Below are 21,762 nucleotides of genomic sequence, written 5' to 3' on the forward strand. Positions count from 1 at the left end.
GGGGAAAAAACATAGTTAGGATAGACTAGTGAAGGTAAGGGAATAAGAAATGATACTAAATTATATTTGGGTTTGCGGAAATACCATCCCAAGAAAACATAAACTGAGATTTGAAAGAGACACGTAGAATAACAGAAAAAGAAAGGGAGAGAGGAGGAGAGAATGAGAGGAAGAGGAGGGAAGGAAGAAAGAGGTAAGTAGAGGAGGGTGGAAGGGAGAGAAATAGAAGGAGAGAGGGTAGGAAGGAGAAGAGGAAGAGTAGGAGTAGGGGAGAGGTAAGGGAAGAAGGAAGGGGAAGGAGAGGAGGAAGGAAGTAGAGGAGGGAGGGAGAAAAGAAAGGGAAAATGAGGTGGTGTTAAAACAAGCAGAAGGGATGGTAAATAAAGCAACCTAAATTGTATATTATAACCTATTAAATGGAATAACAAATGTATAAGAATGACAAATGTAAAGAAGAATAACAATTATGTGAATGCATACCTTCAATGGTATGTAAGAGAATAAAAAAAAATGGGAGTGGGGAGAAATACTGTATCATGCTTTTACTATCGCCATGGATAAAACAGAGTTTTGGTATCCTTTGAATAATTGTGTGCGAAAACCTTAAGAAGGAGTTGCAGACCATCCTGCTTACTTACTGTCTTGCCATCTGGGATGCTCACCTGAGATGCTTACCAACTGATTTGCAGAAACCTGCACTGGGCAAGACTTGGCAGATCTGGGCGATCGACTGCGGGACTGGTTCCAACTGCTGCACGAGAACACCAAGCAGAACAGCTCTGGAAGTGTTGGCCCCAATCCTGTGAATGGTAGGCGGAGTTTTACTTTTCCCCTTTGGGTGCATGGACAGAAGAAGTGGGAAACCCTCGGGCCATTTGTGTTTTTCCCAGGGTCCCTAGATTGCTGCCAGAATTTGACAGCCAGTGGCCAAAGGTGTGTGTGGTGCAACATGGTTCCTGATTCTGGATTTTTGGTCAGCCTTAAGAACGAGAGCAGAATATCTTCTGATGGATACTCCTTCCCCTTCCAATCCCATCCATACCTTCCCACCAGAAACCTGATCCAGAACAGGCTGAAAAAGGCCACCAATATCAGATGTTCTCCTATACTTGTTTCAAATTCACACTTGGAATACTGCATCTAGTTTTGGTCACCATATTATAAAAAGGGTATTGAGACTGGTATGGATAAGTTCAACATTATTTGATGGTCACGATAGAGATTCAAACCACTAAATCTGGAGTTCAGTTTTCAGTTTAGGTTTCATAGCATCTGGAGTTCAATTCTAATTCAAGCAACAAAAGATAAACAAGTGACCATCAAGAGATCCACTCAGCTACATACAGTAAAATTTGTTGGTGGTAACTCACAAAATCCTCATAACCTACCATCGGTATTTGTAGGCAAGCTAAGAATATTAGAGGCCAAAATATACCCCAAAATAGAATTCAGCTTACCTGTGATTATATACAATAATCCTTTAAGTATGTACAGTGTGTGACTGATATACATGTAAAATTAAAGGGTTTTTTCCTCAAGGAGAAAGACATTTAAAAAAGGGAAGGAGGAAAAATACTGCATCCAGTTTTGCTCACCATATTATAAAAAAGGTATTGAGACGGATTGAAATGTATTGAGCGCAGAGAAGAGCAACAAAGATGATTAGGGGGCTAGAGGACAAAACATACAAAGAACTGTTGCAGTAATTGATTATGTCTAGTGAAAAGAAGGACTAGGGCTGACGTGATAGCAGTGTTCCAATATTTAAGGAGCTACTACCAAAAAATGAGTAGGTCAGCCTATTTTCCAAAGCACCAGAAGGTAAGACAAAAAAACAATAGATGGAAACTAATCAAGGAGAGAAGCGACTTAGAAGTAAGAAGAAATTTCCTAATGTGGAATGGCTTGGCTTTAGAAATTGTGGGTGCTACATCACTGGAAGCTTTTAAGAAGAGACTGGACAGTCACTTGTCTGGAATGGTATAGGGTCTCCTGCTTGAGTAGGGGGGTGGACTAGAAGACCTCCAAGGTCCCTTCCAGCTCTGTTATTCAAATGTTGGGAGACTCATCCGTGCCCTTATCTCCTAATCCTGTGGAAATGGCCTTCCTCATCCGGGCAAACTGATTAACTTTGCTGTCAGTTCAGAAAGTTAAGTCTGTCTTAAGCTGGATTCTTGTCAGAGGAGATATCCTTCTTTTACTATCAGCTAAATTGCAGTGATTTGGCATTGTTTTCTTCCACAAGGTATGGGGGGGGGGGAGAAACCACACAAAGTTTCATTTGTGGGGGTTTTTAATGTCCCTTGCATGGCTCCACTTCTAGGAGTACATTTTATCTATTCTTATATTACTTGTTACAATCACCACCTTTTCTCCAAAGGTTCAAGGTGGATCTCCATTCATTATATTCATCCACAGTCCTGTGAGATAGGTGGGGTAAGAGAGGTGACAGGGCTGATGGATCTGCCATTTTTGTGACCGGGTGCCAGAGTTTGTTGCATAAATTCAAATCCAGAAAGCACACACAGATAATTGATTCAGCTGGATTCATCAACTTATTTATATACAATAAATGAATAAATGTACAATACCAACAGGTGGTTCTTCCAAGTAAACACAAGGCAGGAGAGTTACAGGCAAACACAAGCAGTTAGTTTCATATCAGGAGACAAGCCCAGACAGACTGCTAGTTCACTTCTCAGAGCAGCAGACTGCTTAAGTTTCTGTTTCAATTCTCTGCACAGACTCGGATCTGTTTAAGCTGCTATTGGCTGACTTAGTTGCTATGCTTATTCATTGGCTGTCTTTATTCCCATGTCTCTCCCAGTCATGAATATTTTAACACCGGGTTCTTAGGATCCATTGGAATCAGTTGCACACCCTGAATGTCTTATTTTGGATAGCTGAAAAATCCTGACATTTGAGCCAGGCCCTGCAGAAGAAGGGAAACTGTGACTTGTTCTTGGGGAATTATTGTGATTATGAGTCATGCCCAAAAGGACTGAAAGAACAAGCTACTTTGTTACCCAGTTTGGCGAAATGTGGGGACTATCGATTCTGCCCAGTTGCTAGGGGAGCACCAGACAGCAAACATTTTGTGTACTTGTTACACACATAAATAAATCTCCGGTCCCTGAGCAGAATTGGCAGATTGATCCCAAAGCACTTGCAGACTTCAAAGTGCCATAATTCAGGAAGAAGATCATTAGCCCAAATGTCACTGAATAGAAACGGCCTCCCTGGGGAGGGAGGTGAATGAAATCAAGTCTGCTTGTTGGGTTTCATGCAGATGCTCTTCTGCCATCCTTACCAATGCAGCCAAAAGGGGTGGGGGTGGGGGAAGAAAAAAATATCATGATGATCATTGTGATGGTGTGATTGGAGTCCCTCCCAGGGGTGAAATCCAGCAGGTTCTGACAGGTTCTGGAGAACCGGTAGCGTACATTTTGAGTAGTTCGGAGAACCAGCAAATGCAACCTCTGACTGGCCCCAGTATGTGGTGGGAATGGAGATTTTGCAGTATCCTTCCCCTGCAGTGGGGAGGGAATGGGGATTTACCGTATCCTTCCACTGAGGTGCGGTGGGAATGAGGTTTTACAGTATCCTTTCCCTGGAGTGGGGTGGGAACAGAGATTTTGCAGTATCCTTCCCCTGCAACGCCACCCCAAGCCACACCACGCCTACCAAGCCATGCCCACAGAACCGGTAGTAAAAAAATTGAATTTCCCCACTGGTCCTACCCCCTTTTTTAATGGAGGCCCCTGCAGCCTTGGTAAGCGGGTTTTGTTTTCTGCGAGCTTTTGCAGATAAGGGCGTTCGCTCTAATGACTTGCCTCCAATTGCTGGGAAGTTCATGGAGATAAGGTGACCAACTTTTTTACAATGAAAAGGAGGACAAAACACGTTCTATTGTCCAAAATGCTAAGGTGACCAACTTTTTTACAATGAAAAGGAGGACAAATAAATTGGAAAAAATATATCGCAAATAAAAGAAAATTTTAATTCATTGCAACAATAATAGACTAAAATATGATATATGCATAATAAAAACATTTGCAACATTTTATATTGTAATTAGGCTTACATGCCTGTTAATTATTATTTAAATGAGTACTTTTCCATTGAATTAATATTTTTTGTCAATGTATCATCTTCTAACAATATATTGGAAATATCTGAACAAGAAATATCCTTCATATTGAATTTTACGGCAAGTGCTGCAGCTAGAGTATCAACATTCAATCTCGATTTCTCACTTGTCGAAAAATCATTGGCAATTGAAAAAAACTCTTTCAACTGCTGCATTAGTTCCAGGGCAGCACAACGTAAATTGAACAAGTATAAATAAATGTTCACATGGAATATGTTCATTTTTGAAATGGCTGAAATTTATCAATTTCAACATGTTGATTGTATTAATTTTTCAGAATTTAAACATACATTCAGTCTTATAATTTCTTCAAAGAGACAATTGTTGTCTATTTTAATGTCTAGCATTTCTTTAGATAAAAATTCAACACACGATTTAATATCTGTTCAATATACTTGCAATGAAGTAAAAAAAAAAACCATTAAAAACTGTTTAATAAAACGTGAATTGTACTTACCTCTGTATAATTGAATATTCACTGAGAAAGAAATAATTACCGTGAGTCATTCAATTGCCGACGTGCCGTGAGTCTACTGCGTGCGTATGTGCCGTGTTGTGTTTCGGTAAGAAGTAAACAAAGCCACTTGCACGTGGCGCTCTCTCTCAAGGTCTCCCGTGCGGAGCGCATGCGTCTCATAATCACGTCTTATACCGCACTATACCGAGTTTTGACGAATTGTCATGTCAAATACAAATACGTCACATAACGCGCAACAGATTAGTCTTCAAATATCGAAAAGGAGGACATGTAGGAGGACACTTTTCGAGGGAGGACAGAACTTACAAAAGAAGGACTGTCCTCCCTAAAGGAGGACGGTTGGTCACCTTAATGGAGAGCAAACTGATCCATATGGTGAAATGAGGAGGAGGAGCAGGCATGGTTGAACAATTTCAATGCTCCTTGATCTGTCACATCTGCAGCTTGTTCTCCTGGAGAGTCATATTTAGAACAGAGACAGAAGCGTGATGGTTATGGTGGTAGGAGGCCAGCATTACATCTCAATCTTTTTAAGCGACCCTATGGCTCTTCTGCTACCCAAAATTGTATTTCGTTCGCTTCCATCTTGAGAGACAGACAGGCCATTGTCAATCTGGCTTCCGGGCTCACAGTTGTGGGTCTCTCATGCTTAAGTATGCATACTTAATTAATATATTCTCTTTGGAGTGCTTTCGATCTCCAGTGCAGAACTTCACACTGCATAAAATTCCCTTTAAAGCCTCAAGTTTGAACCTTGCCACTCATTAGCGGCATCTGTCAATCTTTCCTGGGGATAATACTTTTCGTTATGTATACTCCGTATAACCTTTATATCAATTAACACCGTGCACTCAGAAAAGCTGAATCCTATGACCTGTGTAACTGATGCAAAGGACTGTGTTAGTGGAATATATATGTTAGTCTCTTCGGGTGGTTTGGATAATAGAATAGTTCCTGCACACAGTTGTTCAGGAATTCTGCTTTCCAAGTAAAGGATACTTTACTTAGATTGTTTTTTTTAAAACTTGGCTTTAGAGAGGTGGCTTTGGAAAGTACATCAAGGGTTGACTATTCAATTCTCTCTTCATCACCAGAAAGTTGGAAGTTGAAGTTCAGCAATACTTGGAGGGCCTCAGTTTCTCCATCCCTTTGTAAAGAAATAACACACTCCTTACAAATAGCAGCAGCACCTGCAAATACCACACTGTATTTTCTCTTTCTAACAAAATGGTCCCTTCGGTGTCCTACCAGAGATCCCCTTTCTCAGTGTTCTCCACTTGCACAGGCACATTGACATACATGCACATCCCAATGTATTGCCTGCTTTCCGATTTGCTCCTTACATTCTATGACTACTGGTCATGCTCATTCTTCATTTAGGAGTGTTTGTTTGTGCGTTGTGCCTTTAAGTCAAGTGTTGGGTCCTAGCAGCTGCCTAGACAAGTCCTTGCAGAGAAAAAATGCCTCCTTTTTAAAGGACATTTGAAACTCCTGTGAAGGTTGAGTGACTCATACATGCTGATTTCTCTCGTGATCCTGTTATGAACTGATAACTCTCTCTGCTTCTCTCTCTCTCTCTCTCTCTCTCTCTCTCTCTCTCTCTCTCTCTTCCTCTGTCTCTCTCTCTCTCTCTCTCTCTCTCTCTCTCTCCCCCTCTGTCTTTTTGTCTGTCTGTCTGTCTGTCTCCCCCTGAGCAGGGGATTGGACTGGAATACCTCCAATGTCCCCTCCAAATCTGTTATTCTATAGTCTGTAACTATCAATCACTTGTGTTAATTCTTAGAAGGAGTAATGAAAGTTAGGATTTTCCGGATGTGAAAATCTGCACTCCCATTTCTGCAACCCCACGATTGCAGAATACAGACTTCCAAATTCTATGAACTGCAGAAGGGCAAACACATTCCCTGTTCTCTCTGCCTTATTTGAGTTTTCATTTATTGCAGCCCTGGACAAGAACCTGGTGGCCAGTTGCAAAGACTCCATTGGCTGGATGTTTTCCAAGTTGGACACCAACAGCGATCTTTTCCTGGACCAGGCAGAATTGGCAGCCATAAACCTGGACAAGTATGAGATCTGCATCAGGCCTTTCTTCAATTCCTGTGACACCTACAAGGATGGTCGTGTCTCCACTGCAGAGTGGTGTTTCTGCTTCTGGAGAGAGAGTGCGTCACAAGATTCATTTATTTTTCCTGCTATGACCTTTAAGTCTTTGTTATTACAGGTGGAAGGCTAAAGATTAGAATAGCTGCTGTTCTGACTGAGGCTTCCCAAAAGCACGAAGCCGACTCCTCGTCCCGATAAAACCCCTCTTATTTAGTTTAAAGTGAATTCCTCTCCAGCAAAGTCCCGCCCAACAGTCTTTCAAGAGATTTCACAACTACAGACCTTATCAGGCTTGGATGTCAGGCTTGGAGAGCTGCCAGGCCGATATCTTCCAAATGCCACTCTGTAGCAGACAACACTTGGCAAGAAGTCAGGAACAGATCTTCACCCTAATGAATTGAACTAATGTCTCCTGCAAACTCCACTCCCCTTTCGCTCCTCTTTATTCCGTATGGGAGGGGCCGTTCACCATCCACCTATGGCCTTACTCCCAAGTCGATCCTTGATCCTTAGCTGTTCCCTTCGTCTGGCAACTCTGCACATGCACACACTGGGAACAGGCTCCAGCTGTTCTTCTGCCCCACGGATGTCCAACTCTGAAGGCAGCTGATACCTGTCAGATGGCACTGGCCCCCTCTCTGCCTCTGACGCAGAGCACTCGTCAGAGCCTTCCCCAGAATCTATGTTCCTCCCTAACCTCCTCACTGTCTGAGTCTGCCACCAGCTCCACTGGCCCCTGGCAGGCCACAACTGCAGCTTAGACAAACATAGATACTCTCATAATAAAGATGTGTTTTGATGTCCTAGATTGCTTGTTAAAAAGAGGCCCATCATAGAAATAAGGAGAAGTTTTCTGACAGTGAGAACAATTAATCAATGGAGTAACTTGCCTTCTGGAGTTGTGGATGCTTTAGCACTAGGGATTTTCATAAAATAGACTGGATAGCCATTTGACTGGGATAGTATAAGGTCTCCTGCCTTGAGTGGGGGTTGGACTAGAAGACCTCTGAGGTCCCATGTCCTATGTTCTATATATCTAGGTCCCAGAGGTGCTTTTTTCAAGAGGCAACCAGACTTTTTGGTTGTTCTTTGAAGACGTTTCGCTTCTCATCCAAGAAGCTTCTTCAGCTCTGAAGTGGGACAAAAGCACCTTTTGGACATGCGTGACCTGGATGATAGAGAACCTCCATAGACATTTATATCTCAAGGTGTACATAGATGGCGCTACCGTCGCTACCAGATTTCAGAGATCAAAGCAAAGGCCTTGTGGACTGAGGTGTATATTACAGGGGTGTATATTACAGCTTGGGCTCCGTTCCAAACAAAGCAATAAAATGCCTAAAATGTACATAGTGCATTTCTTCAAGTCATAGATCTAGTTGCACATATTATTACAGTCATGTTTTCCAACCAGCTTGTAGAACAGGTGAATGCTCTTGTCCCTCTACTCCAGATTGGGGAAGAGTTGCAGGAAAAGAATTTGCTTCCTTTATATGCCCAGGAGATCACGTTGGGTTGATTTGGCACTGATGAATTCTGCTTTGACTCTTACAGAGCCTCCATGTCTGACGGAGCTGGAGAGGATTCAAATCCAGGAAGCTTCCAAAAAGAAACCTGGTGAGTCACTGAGATAAAAGCAGCAAAGAAAATCATTTTGGGCACTTGTAGAAGAGCAGGGGGGAAAGATCTTGCTTCTCCTGCTGAGAGATACCCCACTTCCCCACATCGTTTCACAAAAAAGCTCATCTCGACCATCTATTGTGCAAGTTTTAAATAAACTCGCCTAGAGAGGCAAAGGAATGGAGAAGCTGGTTTTAAGACAGCTCGAAATGGTTTGGGAAAGGCTTTGTTCTTGAGCTTATAGACCCAGCTGTATGTCCCTGTCAATTCTGTTTGGGTAACTCTTATGAAATAAGAGCCAAACCTATCAAAGCCATTTATCAGAGGCAAAGAAAAATAAGCTGGGGGCATCCATCTATAGCAGTTCATGAATTCAAACTGCCTTCGGTGTATTGTCTGTCTCCAGTCTATGTGAATTCAGGCATTAGACAGAGGCAAACATACCATAATTTTTGGAGTATAAGACGCACCGGAGTATAAGATGCACTGGAGTATAAGACGCACTGGAGTATAAGACGCACCGGAAGTCTTTAAGAAGATGTTGGATAGCCATTTGTCTGAAACGGTATAGGGTTTCCTGCCTAGGCAGGGGGTTGGACTAGAAGACCTCCAAGGTCCCTTCCAACTCTACTATTGTATTGTATTTTGAAGAGGTAAATTAAAAAAAGGTTTTGCATTCTGCAGGCCTCCCAAACCTTCTACACGCCTCATTTTTTTGTGAAAAATGGGGCATGCAGAGAGTTTGAGAGACCTGTGAAGTGCTCCTTGGGGCGGGGGGGGGGCAATCAAAAATGAGCAAAAAATGAGCACATTTTTTTGCAAAAAAACAGGTCATGCATAGGCTTTAGGAGGCTTGTAGAGTGCTCTTGGGGGCTGGGGGAACAAAAACGAGCAAAAAACAGCCCATTTTTCACTCATTCTTGCCCTCCCCAGTCTCCAAGAGCACTCTACAAGCCTCCTAAAGCCTATGCATGTCCATTTTTGTGAAGGGGCGGGGTTTCGGGAAGCCAAAAATGCTGTATTCAGCATATAAGACACACCCAGATTTTTACCCTCTTTTTGGGGGGGGGGGAAGGTGCATATATATTCTGAAAAATACAGTACCTACATGTGCTTGATTTCAAGAGGACAGAAAGTACTTTGACAAAGACCTATTTCCTGTAATGTGTGTACTTCACCTAAAATGATCACTGCTCCTGTTTTCTTTTAACGTTTGCAAATTTTAGAGCTGCAGTTATACCGGTAAAAAAAACCTCTGGCAATCGAAGTTGTGATTGTTACATCCTACTAAGTAAAACATATATCTTACCCCTTGCCCATAAACTCATCGTTTTTTGTGAAGGGATGACCGGCACTTAATTTATTTACTGTATTGTTACCCCTCCATATTCCCTAATGGTTTGAGAACCATTATGGAAGTACAACATGGAGTTCCTGGAATTTTAAAGATGTTGAAGAGCTACATGGATCCATATTTTCTGGGACGAGAGAACGCTCCAGTGCTGAAACATCCAGCTCTCTCACATTCATCAGAAGAGCCTGGCAGATGTAATGGATCCCCCAGGCCTGATCCATTGTGTGGGTGTATGACTGATGGAGGAACTCCATATAATAAGCCATCGGAGTGAGGGAAAAGATTTAGTAATTTAGAATGGCTTTACTCCTGCTAATGTAATGCCTCATTTGCTTGTTGACAATTAGAACCTAAATCACATAATTATGCATTGAAGCGGTGCATCTTTTCAAAAACAAGACCTTGCTGAATATAGTCAATTTAAAAAAAAACAAAAAACACAGAGATGTAATCATGGCAAATTTAGCCTTGATGGTTGAGCTCTTTTTCTTGTGAAAGTATTTCTTTACATTTCCAGAGAGGGAGAAAAAAAAGATGGAATTTAGTTCAGGGGTAGTGTGGAAACATTAGATCCCCAGGGAGAGTGTAGTTCTCCTTCCTGAAAATAAATATAATTGTTGCTATAGCTCAAGTGACTTGCACCCTCCAGAGTTTCCATCCCCACTCTCTCAGTTTTGAAAGTGACCAAGGACGGTTTGCGCTTTTGTCTATCTGGAAACACAAAGATGAGGTGGAGGATACCACACCATCAGAGGTGGGTTCTTACCAGTTCGGACCAGTTCGGCTGAATAGGTAGCAACTTGGTGGCCTGGGTTGCTGGAACCAGTAGCGACCCAGGCCTGTCAAGCCCCAAAACTGATTCTCCTATGGCAGTGCCATCTTGTTTTTCGGTTCTGCACATGCGCAGAACAATTTTCATCGCAAAGTTTTTGCGCGCACTGAACCGGCAGCAACCCACCCCTGCATACCATAATCCAACATAAGATATCCCTCAGAGAGTGCAAAACAACCTTTCTATAGGTGACCAGACCCAGCTATTTTAAGTCCTAAGAGCAGCGGTGGGATTCAGCCGGTTCGCACTGGTTCGGCCGAACCGATACTTAATTTTTTGTTGAGTTTGGTGAACCGGCTCCAAAATGGGCAGACTAGCGTGCATTCATGTGCCTCTAATCCCTTGCTTGCTGCAATCTGGCTTTGCAAAAAGCAAGGGGGTTGGAGGCACATGAATGCATGCTAATCTGGCCATTTCGGAGCTGATTCACCGAACTCAAAAAAAAAATGAATATCAGTTCTGCTGAACCGGTTGTTAAATTATTTGAATCCCACCACTGCCTAAGAGTAAGAAAAATCACATTGCTGGATCCAATCTGGGTCAGTCACTGGGTCCAGAGGTTTAGTCTTCTGAATTTTCAGACTCGTGCTAGAGCCCATCCTCAGGAAATGTCTCTCTATTGGAATCTGTGCTTTGAGCTACTCTATGTGTAGTATTTATACGGTGTCTGACTGGATGTGGCTTCACCAGACACCACATAAATTCAATGTCAGGGTTCCAAGTAGCATCCAAAATTAAATCAGAGTCCAAGGCAAAGCATTGCTCAAAGTTCCAAATTATTAAGAGAGCCATGTTGGCAACTCTGGGAAAACCAGAATCTGAAAGCTTCCCGGTTTTCCCCACCCAGTTGAAAGTTCAAAATCTTTCCCCCACACCCACAAGCCTATCACAAGGTTCAATCTTCCACTGCCATGCTGGCAGTTCCACCCATCCAGTTCCGGTCAGTGCAGAGGTGCAAAGACAAAGGATGACCTTGGCTTTCTAGAAAGAATTTTGTTATGGCTACATCGCATCTCACTCCTACAATCCCCCCTCCCATTTTCCCACAATAGAAAATGCATAGTAGAATAATAGAAAGTGTGGCAGGCCAAAGCTTCAAAGAAAAGATGGCTGCAGGCCTGACATAGAATAGCTCAAAGCACAGATTCCAATAGAGAGAAGTTTCCAGAGGATGGGCTCCAGCACCAATCCTAAAACTCGGAAGATTAAACCTGTGGATCCAGTGACTGACCTAGATTGGATCCAGCAACATCCTGGGACATGTATATACAATGCAATAGTAGAGTTGGAAGGGACCTTGGAGATCTTCTAGTCCAACCCCCTGCCTAGGCAGGAAACCCTATACCGTTTCAGACAAATGGCTATCCAACATCTTCTTAAAGACTTCCAGTGTTGGGGCATTCACAACTTCTGGACTCAAGCTGTTCCGCTGATTAATTGTTCTAACTGTGGAACAGCTTGCCTCCAGAAGTTGTGAATTAATTAATATGTGTCTTTATTTGTGACAAATTGCATTGTCTGTCCCGTAACTCCGTGGAGGACATGAGTAAAATTCATTTGCAAATCTCCTAACCTTTTAAGCACACACTCTTTGTGCATTTCTTTTATTATTCGCAACCTTCCTGCCACACATATTTCACATTCCCCATTGCAGTAATGGCGAACCTTTTCGGCACCAAGTGCCCAAACAGGGATATGTGTGCATGTGTTCATGTGACGAAAACTTAAAGATCAGCTGTCTGGTGTGGCCATGCCTGTTTTTGGGCCATTTTTGAGGCCATTTTTGATCTAAAAAACAGCCTGCTTTTTGACCATTTTTTGGGTCTTTTTCAAGCTGTTTTTTGACCATTTTCAGGCTGTTTTGGGGACCATTTGGGGGGCATTTTCAGGCTGTTTTGGGGCCATTTTCAAGGCTGTTTTCTGGCCATTTTTCAGGCCATTTTGCGAGCCATTTTCCAGAGGTTTTTGGCCATTTTGGGGGGCTGTTTTCCGGCACTCCAGCACCGCAAAGACCACCTGGCTGGTGCCTCAGAAACCATAAGAGCACTGGAAACAGTGCGCGTGCCCTCAGAGTGCGCTCTGCGTGCCACCTCTGGCAAGTGTGCCATAGGTTCACCATCACGGCCCTATTGCATCCTGCCATAGGCCACCACAATCCTAAGAAGTGATTCTAAGTGGCTTACGCTTTAGGATGGAAAACAGCAAAATAAGTAGATAGACAACGGAGAGAACTGAACGCCTCAGAGAAGGTTGAGCTAAATGCAGTGATACTGATAAGGCAGAAGTCCTCTGACCGAGAATAGATTACACTCGCCCTATTCCGGGGCCTGCTAGAAAAGGCAGGTTCATAAAAAGCATGATTGGACCAAAGTCATCCATTTGGCGTAGTAGTTATGGGGGGCTGAAATTGAAACTCAAGTTCGTCAATATTTAATAAGACCTAGTAAGAGCACTCCTGGAATATTGCAACTAATTTTGGTCACTGTACTACAGAAAAGATGCTGAGATTTTGGAAAATCTGGCCTGTGGGACTGGCCTTGGAATAGCAAAGGACCATCCCGCAGTCCCTCTGGCAGCCAAAATGGGGCACCCCCATTTTGCCCAGCAGATGCTATTAGAGGCTGTACAGGCTGAAAATAGGGTGGGGGTGCACGTCCCCCCATGCCTCATTTTGGTGGGGCAGAGTGCTGCAGGAAACATCCGTCTAGTCTCGCCCCTCCCCCTCCCCCGTCCTGAAGAGGAGAGCTACAATGCTGATCCGGCCCTCAAAGAAATCCAGTTTGACACCCCTGTGAAATATTACAGGTTCTCCTACTTGTGCAGGGGGCTGGACTAGAAGACCTCCAAGATCCCTTCCAGCTCATTCATTCTAAGTCTACCGTGTTTCCCCAAAAATAAGACAGGGTCTTATTTTCTTTTGACCCCCAGAATAAGCACTTGGCCTTATTTTCGGGGAGGTCTTACTATTTTTGAGGTGCAGGAGGCGGGGAGCGTGGTCACCTCATGGCTGCTGCTGTGTTGCAATATTTTCAGGGAGGGCTTATTTTAGCGATTGGGCTTATTATCCGGGGAGGTCTTATTCTCAGGGAAACTGGGTAGGTGTGAATGCCGGATGGGTGAGTGGCTTCTTCTCTGCCCAACCTACCTCACAGGGCTGTAGTTGTGAGGCGTACAGGCAGGGAGTGTTATGTCTGTGCCTGGATGTATACAAAAGCCAAGGTGGAGCATAAATATTTTTAAAGATATAGTTCAGGGGGAACTTCAGAAGAAAATAGGGCCGTCCCCACACCCCAGTTCCATAGGGGAGTCGATATGCAAGCAAGGAGCTAATTTCAGAGGCACGAAGCCATCGGTGCTGCATTGCAGTTCAGCCTAATCTCCCTGACAGAGCTGTTGCTGGGGGAATAAAATGAGCAGAGACCATCACGTAGGCTACCTTGCACTCCCAGATGAAAGGCAGGATATAATTGCAATAATAGAAGCTTCTGGCTGGCAGGGATGATAAAAGGAGAGTGAGCCAGCCAGCAATTTGGCAGCCAGAGGCTTTTCCTGGTAGCTCTAATGGCGGCGGCGACCAGAACTGGAGTGGAGAAAGTGGGGGGGAGAGAGGCAGGAACAGCAGGGCACCAAAATGGGGAATTGAGGGGCTGTGGGGAAGGAGAAAGGATGAGTTGTGGAGAGAAGCAACAAAAGTCATTTCACTCTCCAGTGCACACAGAAGGGGAAGAATGGCAGGCAGCCACTCTCCTCCATGAGGCAGTAACCCAGAGGAGAACAAAGCAAGCCAAGCTTCTCATGTCCTCACCCTGTTGAAGCGGAAAGGGAAGGACACAATTCTTGACAACGACAAGCCTTTGCTATGGGAAAGAATTGCCGTTATCAGCCAGCCTTATAAGCTCTTCCAGTCAATCCTGGGCTTGGTTTTAAGCAGAATGTGTACTAGCCGTAGGCATTTTTCCGGCTGGATGCAGAAAAAGGCAGAGCAATGGCTGGGGGGGAGGGACTGTCCAGCCATCAAGGCCCCCTTTCTCCTTTAAGGACCCCTGAAAAGCATGGCAAGACTAATGTTACTTGGGCAGGGCAACAATGATTTCCTGCCAGTCACAAAACTGTTATTTTGCAGCCTCTACAGAGCTTTATCCGGATACGTAAGAAAATGCACCTGTCCCAGGAGTGAAATCAGCTTACCTTTGCTACCGGTTCACAAATGTGAGTGCATGCACACGCGCCACCTTCGTGCATACTCAGGACCTGAGTGTAAAAACGGGACGTGATGACGTCCGGGCGCGTGGGCAGAGCCTCCGCTACTGGTTCTTCCGAACCAGATCAAACCGGCTGAATTGCACCACTGACCTGTCCCCCCGAGTTAATCTGGAAATATATCTGCATAATTTATGAATGAGAACACAGAGGTCTGGAGCTGCATTTAGAGAATCCTGAAAGGGAAAGTGCCCTAAGTTCTCAGTCCCTGAGTTTTTTTTTAACACCCAGGAGTCTTCATTCCGAGCTGTGATGAGGATGGATACTATCGGAAGATGCAGTGTGACTCCAACAGTGGGGAGTGCTGGTGCGTTGATCATCTCGGCACAGAGCTGACCGGAACCCGGATGCATGGGAATCCAGACTGTGGTAAGGAAAGGGGAGGGGAAGAAGAGGTGGGGCAGGAAAGGCATTGAGAATACACCTTACATGTGAAGGACATCTTCATGTCAACCTCCTGGCCATTACAGGTAGACCTCTCGATTTACAAACATTCATTTAGTGATGATTCAAAGTTGCATGTCACTGAAAAAAATGACTTGCGACTGTTTTTCACCCTTCCAGTGGTGGGATTCAACAATCAGTTCTCTGCCCTAATGACCAGCTGGGCAGGCGTGGCTCAGTGGTCATGTGACTGTGTGGGCATGGCCAACTTAACATCACTCACGTCAATGGCCGCTTTGCCTTAGCTGTTTCAATGTAATAAGGGTTAACCAGAGAGGCAGTTTCTGTAAACCAGTTTTGGCCCATTTTTTGCAAAAATGGAATGCGAGGGCAGGGCTTCAGAAGGCCAATACGGCTTTATTTGGTGTATAAGATGCACCAATGTTTCCACACTCTTTTAGCAGGGGGAAAGGTGCGTCTTGTGCTCTGAAAAATGCAGTAACTAAACCATGTGAAATTCAGAAGGGTGCGTGCAATGATACTCCATATCCCCCTTGTTGTTTATATCAGTGCTGGAAGTTTTGAACAGAGATATTAGGCAAGATGAGAAAAAAACAGGTATAAATAGTGCAACTCTTCAGCATCTTGGGATCCAAACTTAAAAGAATCTTACCCTGCAATGGTTAATGACTACAATATAGGTTGATTTTATTTGAATATCTCTGCACACCTGGCAGGGCAATTTTAAGGCCCATCAGTGCCATTATCCCACATTAATATCCGACTGGCACCTGAGGGCAGAACAAGAAGCAATGGGTAGAAACTAATTAAGGAGAGAAGCAACTTAGAACTGAGGAGAAATTTCCTGACAGAACAATTAATTAGTGGAACAGCTTGCCTCCAGAAGTTGTGAATGCTCCAACACTGGAAATCTTTAAGAAGATGTTGGATAGCCATTTGTCTGAAATGGTATAGGGTTTCCTGCCTAGGCAGGGGGTTGGACTAGAAGACCTCCAAGGTCCCTTCCAACTCTGCTATTGTATTGACTGTGGCAAAATGATTTTGAAAGAATAAAAGAGCTCCCCATGGTTCAATTTTGGCAGTTCAGGTAGTCCTCGACGTTGACCACAATGGAGGCCCAAATTTATGTGGCTAAGTGAAACATTTGTTAAGTGAGCATGGCCCCATTTTACGACCTTTCTTGCCACCGTTGTTAAGTGAATTGCTGCAGTTCTTAATTTAGCAACATGATTGTTAAGTGAAACTGGCTTCCCCATTGACTTTGCGTGTCCGAAGGTTATAACAAAGGCAACCACGTAACCCGGGATGGCAATCGTCATAGATGTGAGTCGATTGCCAAGCATCTGAATTTTGATCACATGACCATGGGGATGCTGCAATGGTTGTTAAGTGTGAAAAACAGTCATAAGATTTTTTCCCAGTGTCGTCATAATAGCAATAGCACTTAGACTTATATACAGCTTTACAGCCCTCTCTAAGCAGTTTACAGAGTCAACCTCTTGCCCTCAACAATCTGGGTCCTCATTTTACCAACCTCGGAAGGATGGAAGGCTGAGTCAACCTTGAGCGTATTGAGATTCATCTTATACTCTGAAAAATACAATAATACCTCTCCCATAACTTCAATATCTGTCATTTAACCATTTATAGAATAGTCCCCATGTTATTAAATAGTCCAAATCTTCTTTTCCTTTAATTTTTAAGGTTAACCTATCCATCTCTGCACATTTCAGAATTTTTTTGATTATAATATCGTCTGTAGGGGTTTCTGGGTTTTTCCAACATTGTGCATATGCGATCCTAGCTGCTGTTAGGATGTATAAAACCAAATATGTGTTGCCCTTATTATAATTTCTTGGAAGCGTGCTCAACAAAAATGTCTCAGGTTTCAGTTCTATTTGTTGTCCTATCATATTTTCCAGCCATGCGTATATTTTCTTCCAGTATTTTTTGGCTTTGGGGCATGTCCACCACATATGGTAGTATGAGCCTGGTGTCTGTTTGCATTTCCAACATTTAACCGATTTGCTCTTGTTTCTATAGACGACATTGTTGGATTCTCAGGGGACTTTGGGAGTGGTGTCGGATGGGAAGATGAGGAAGAGAAGGAGACAGAGGAAGCTGGCGAGGAAGCTGAAGAAGAAGAAGAGGGAGAAGCAGATGATGGAGGCTATATTTGGTAGATGTCACCAAGGGGCACTGTTTGGCCAGGATGCAGGCTGTAGGGCTGGGAGGTAGCAGTCAACACTGAATGGAGAGGAACAACTGAACAAGATGATCAGGAAACACAGTTGAATGTAACTATGGCAGAATGTGGGAGTGCGTGTATGTGTGAATGTATGTACACTTGCCTGGGTGGGTCCATTCTCTTTATGGTGGCTGTGGAGATCATCTCTTTCTTCCCAGCTAACCAGAGATCAAAGCTATAGCCGAGCAAAAGGGGAGGGGGGAAGTACTCTGCACTGTAGGTTCCAGAGAATCTTTTGTTAATATTACATTTTTAAAAAAATTAATGACCAATGACACATTTCAGTTCCTAACCAGGCTCAAAAGATGTGAGAAAACACAACTGTCTCCTTCCATCGCTCTGGCTATGGTGCCTAGCAATATCCTGCAGTAGATGTCCTGTCCAAATGCTTGCCAAGCAATCTGCCAATCATTTGTGAGTCTTCGTTGCAGTAGATCACCAGAATTTGTCTCAGAAATCAGGAACAATCCACTCTCCTGGGACTAGACATTTAGATCTAGGACCTTATTGAAGAAGACAGCTAATGCATTGCTATTTACAAATATAGTTCCACAGCAGTCATTTCTAGATAGGTTTTCCAAAAACTTGGAACAGTTCCCCGGGACGATTGAACTTTCCATGCACTGAGTTAATGTATGATCACCTTTTCTGGACTTACGCTTCCTGGTTAGGAGAACTTCCAAATGTGTCTGTATTTGCTTCTAATGTAGTTGGAGTGCTAGCTAGTGCTGTAGAATAAAGGGCTTTTTCAGTCATCTCGACATCCCGATGGAAAGGCAAGGGGAGATTGCTGAGAACATCAGTTAAAAGAATAAAGCAATTAGTTGTGGAAAAGAAATTGGCAGACTAGATACTGCAACGGCAAGAAATGGTTTCCCAGGATAAAAGGTATGGTGAAGACAGGTATCTCAGTAGCTTTGTAATTATATTGCTCTGTGCCTTGGGTGCGGGAATTCTGTATCTAACTGGAACTCACTGTTCTCCTCCTACGTTCAACATAGGAGAAGAAAGCTATTAGGCATCACCTACAGGAATAAATACAAAATTGCATTATCCATTAAAAAATGAGCATGTACTTTAGCTAATGATGGAAATGATAATGATAATTCTATTCAGTATCCTGAAATCGTTTTCTCTCTTCTTCTTCTTTTTTCAAATCAATTAGGCATTGTTTTTCAAAACTTAGTCAGTGGGAAACATCTGGGGGGAAATAATATTGTCATTTTCTTGGTTAGTGGAATGTCAGGCATTTTAATCCCGGCAAGGCCAATTAAATTCTTTTGGGGGGGGGATTATTTCTCCACTCCCCTCATTTGGATAAGCTCACCCTGTTTGTGAGCATGGATGCTTGCAAGTATTTGAACACCTGTATTGAAATCCTGTCCAAGTTGTAGCTGTGCATGCATGTCCTTGGGTGGCATGAAGAAAGGTTGAGTGCTGGAGTGCATGAGTATGTGTGAGTGCACACTGAGAAGAGGGTAGGCAGTTTGGCTTACATCAAGTACCCCAATGTTTATGTAGATACTGAGCTTCTGGCTGAACCCTTCAGGACAGTGTGCAAGCACATTAAACAAATCATGGGATTTTAAGCAACCTCACTTCCCAGTATGTTCACCCACCTCCATAACAGATTTCTTATGTAGTCCAGCTGTGATAATAAATGAGCCTTGCTGTATTGAATTCTCTTATCTTCCTCAAATTTACTCCTCCTCTTCCAGTTCTCACACTCCAACACCCTTGCACACTTCATGGTCCTGTTTTCATGTGTTTCTTGATCTTTTCTCATGAAAGAAGACCACAGCTGAACAAGGCTTGATTCGACCCCTTCCTAGCAGGAAAAGTTACTTCAGTCATTGATTTATCGGGAGGAGGTGGGTGTCATTAATGTAAAGGTTGCAATTTTTGTGCCCTCCAACGCTTCCCCCCCTCTAAGATCTTCTTAGTGTGTATTCAAGTGTTGCGTTGAAGTTGTCTTCCTTGGTTTTTAGTCATGGCCTTTCCTTCCATCTCTGCAGGTGATATGAGTGTGGGTGGGTCAAGGTTTGCACTTCACAGCTATATATGTTTAAGGAGTTGTACATACATTTTTTGCATACTAAAATACGCTCTGTTGTTGAGGGTAGCCTTCCCCAAATGATGCTTGGTAGAGGTACAGTAGTGGCCAGAATTGTGGAAACCTTTTGGGGAAAATGTACAGTATTTTTGAGGTTTGATGGCTAATAACACCACTTTCTTTTGGAGTAGTACCATTAAATTATATATCAATGAAAAGATAATTTAATCAAGAATGTAATGCAATAACTTTTATGAAAGATTTGCTATTAGAATAGCAGTTATAAAGAAGAAAAGCGAAAAACATAGAAAAAATGAGATATACACAAATTATCAGCGTAGAAAAAAAATGAGATATACAAAAATTATCACTATGTCAGTTAATACTTAGTTGGGTAATCTTTAGCATGAATTACGGTCTTACAATATCTTCCATGGAATGAACCAAGTCTTTTAGTTTTGCAGCTGTTATAATGTGAAACCAAGCTTGAATGATTCCTTCTATTAACTGGGTTTTATTGCTGGCTATATTTGGCTATAACTTTTCCTAGAATACATATAATTGTACAAACTTTGATGCATTACATTCTTGATTAAATTATCTTTACATTGACATATACTTTTATGGTACTACTCCAAAAATAAAAGTGGTGTTATTAGCCATCAAACCTCAAAAATACACTTTTCCCAAAAGGTTTCCACAATTTTGGCCACTTCTGTAAGTAAGACAAAAGCAGCATCTTGTCTCTGTTAACTAATTAACACAGTTAACTTCAGTTAACACCAGTTAATTTTGTTAACCAGTCTTGCCATTTAGACTTGCTTGTCAGCTTTTGAAGATTCTGTGGCTACCTACCGACAATTGTTTGTTGATTTCCCTTCAGATAATTGAAGGTGATACAACAAGCAAGCACTCAACTCTGCTGGTAACTCTTCTCTCCAACCTGTAAGCCTTTCCTCACAGGTTTTGTAGGTTTTCATTATCAAAAACATAATTATTCATTTACCTTGAAGAGCATAAATAACAAAGGAAGAAAAAAAGGGGGGGACAGCTTTGTGAAACATAGACAGTAGGATGCTGCTTTCATCTCTTTGAGAAGAAACCCCCCAGTGAGATTTCTCTGAAATTGCTTTCAAGTCTCTCAACCCCCCCCCCCCCAAAAAAAAAGAAGAAAAGGGTTGCTTAGCTCCCATCTTAATTTTACCTTAAAAGAAACCCATTATTTGCTTTGCATTTTCAGGCAACTCATTGCTGTGTTGCTGAAGCAAAAAACAATAATATCCCTAAAGACCTCCATAAAAGAAGCTCAAAGGAGCCATGTTGGTTCACCTTGACAAGGGGATATGAATGCAGAACCGTCCAGAGTTGTGATGTGATTTCCTAACACAAGTCAGAGAAATCTAGAAAGGGTAACATTTGACAGATGAAAGCATTTTTTATTAGTAATATTTTTTTTCCTTAATCAACACCCACCCAGAGCCTTTTACTAAGGCTTCACCTCTGGGACATTTTCCAGAGGGCTCAAAGAAGACAGGTGGGGTCCAAAACCTTGTGACCAAGTCCCACCCTTTTCCTACATTTCTTGAATGTACAAAAGACAGTCTTCGATCACACAGTTGCAAATTCCATCTTGACTTTCTTGACACATGCACCCACCAGTGGTGGGTTCCGGATCCTGTCGCAACCAGTATGCTGCGCACGAGGCCGGGTATCCTAGTCGGGCACGCATGCGCACGCCACCGCCCTGCAACACCCAGATACTCGGCAGAGGTTGCGCAAGTATTGCACACTGCGCATGCGCGCAATTGGCCAGTCACGTTATAAACAGCAATGGAACACGGGCGGACAGGTGGGTCAAATGAGCCACCGTACCGGTACGGTGGCCACTACTTCCAGCTACTACCGGTACTGTCATACCGGGCCGTACTGCCTGGAACCCACCACTGGCATTCATGCATTTCCAAGCAACCTGTTTCCTCTGGATGGGCATGGGTTTTAAAAAAAAGAGATGACTCGATCCCATCCCTCATATCAGCCGGCCTCAGCTTTTCCCTGTATAGAGACTTTGTGGTAAAGTTTGGATGTTTTTCTCCAAATAAGGCCTTAGATTTTGAAGGCAGATTTTTGAGTCAGAATTTCTGCTTCTTCCCATGAACCATCATACAAAGAGCCTGTATGAAGCGAAACGTGGTTAATGAAGGTTCATCCGTTTACCACACATTCTGAAACAATAGAATACTTGTTTTAACTTGTAAATAA

The 21,762-nt window shown here is 43.1% G+C and overlaps 1 protein-coding gene across 1 annotated transcript in view; it reads left to right on the forward strand.

Annotated features, from left to right (window-relative positions):
* SPOCK2 (SPARC (osteonectin), cwcv and kazal like domains proteoglycan 2) overlaps positions 1-20,650 on the forward strand; it is a 123,050-nt gene extending 102,400 nt beyond the window's left edge. The window contains exons 6-10 of the mRNA XM_081955843.1: positions 690-809; positions 6,572-6,790; positions 8,286-8,348; positions 15,029-15,166; positions 17,246-20,650. Of these exons, the coding sequence (XP_081811969.1) occupies positions 690-809; positions 6,572-6,790; positions 8,286-8,348; positions 15,029-15,166; positions 17,246-17,385 (680 nt within the window). The 3' untranslated portion in view covers positions 17,386-20,650. The remainder of the gene's footprint in view (positions 1-689; positions 810-6,571; positions 6,791-8,285; positions 8,349-15,028; positions 15,167-17,245) is intronic.
* Positions 20,651-21,762: the final 1,112 nt, after the last annotated feature.

This window comes from Natrix helvetica, assembly GCF_964273705.1.
Source record: "Natrix helvetica genome assembly, chromosome: 5".
Classification (NCBI taxonomy): Eukaryota; Metazoa; Chordata; class Lepidosauria; order Squamata; family Natricidae; genus Natrix; species Natrix helvetica.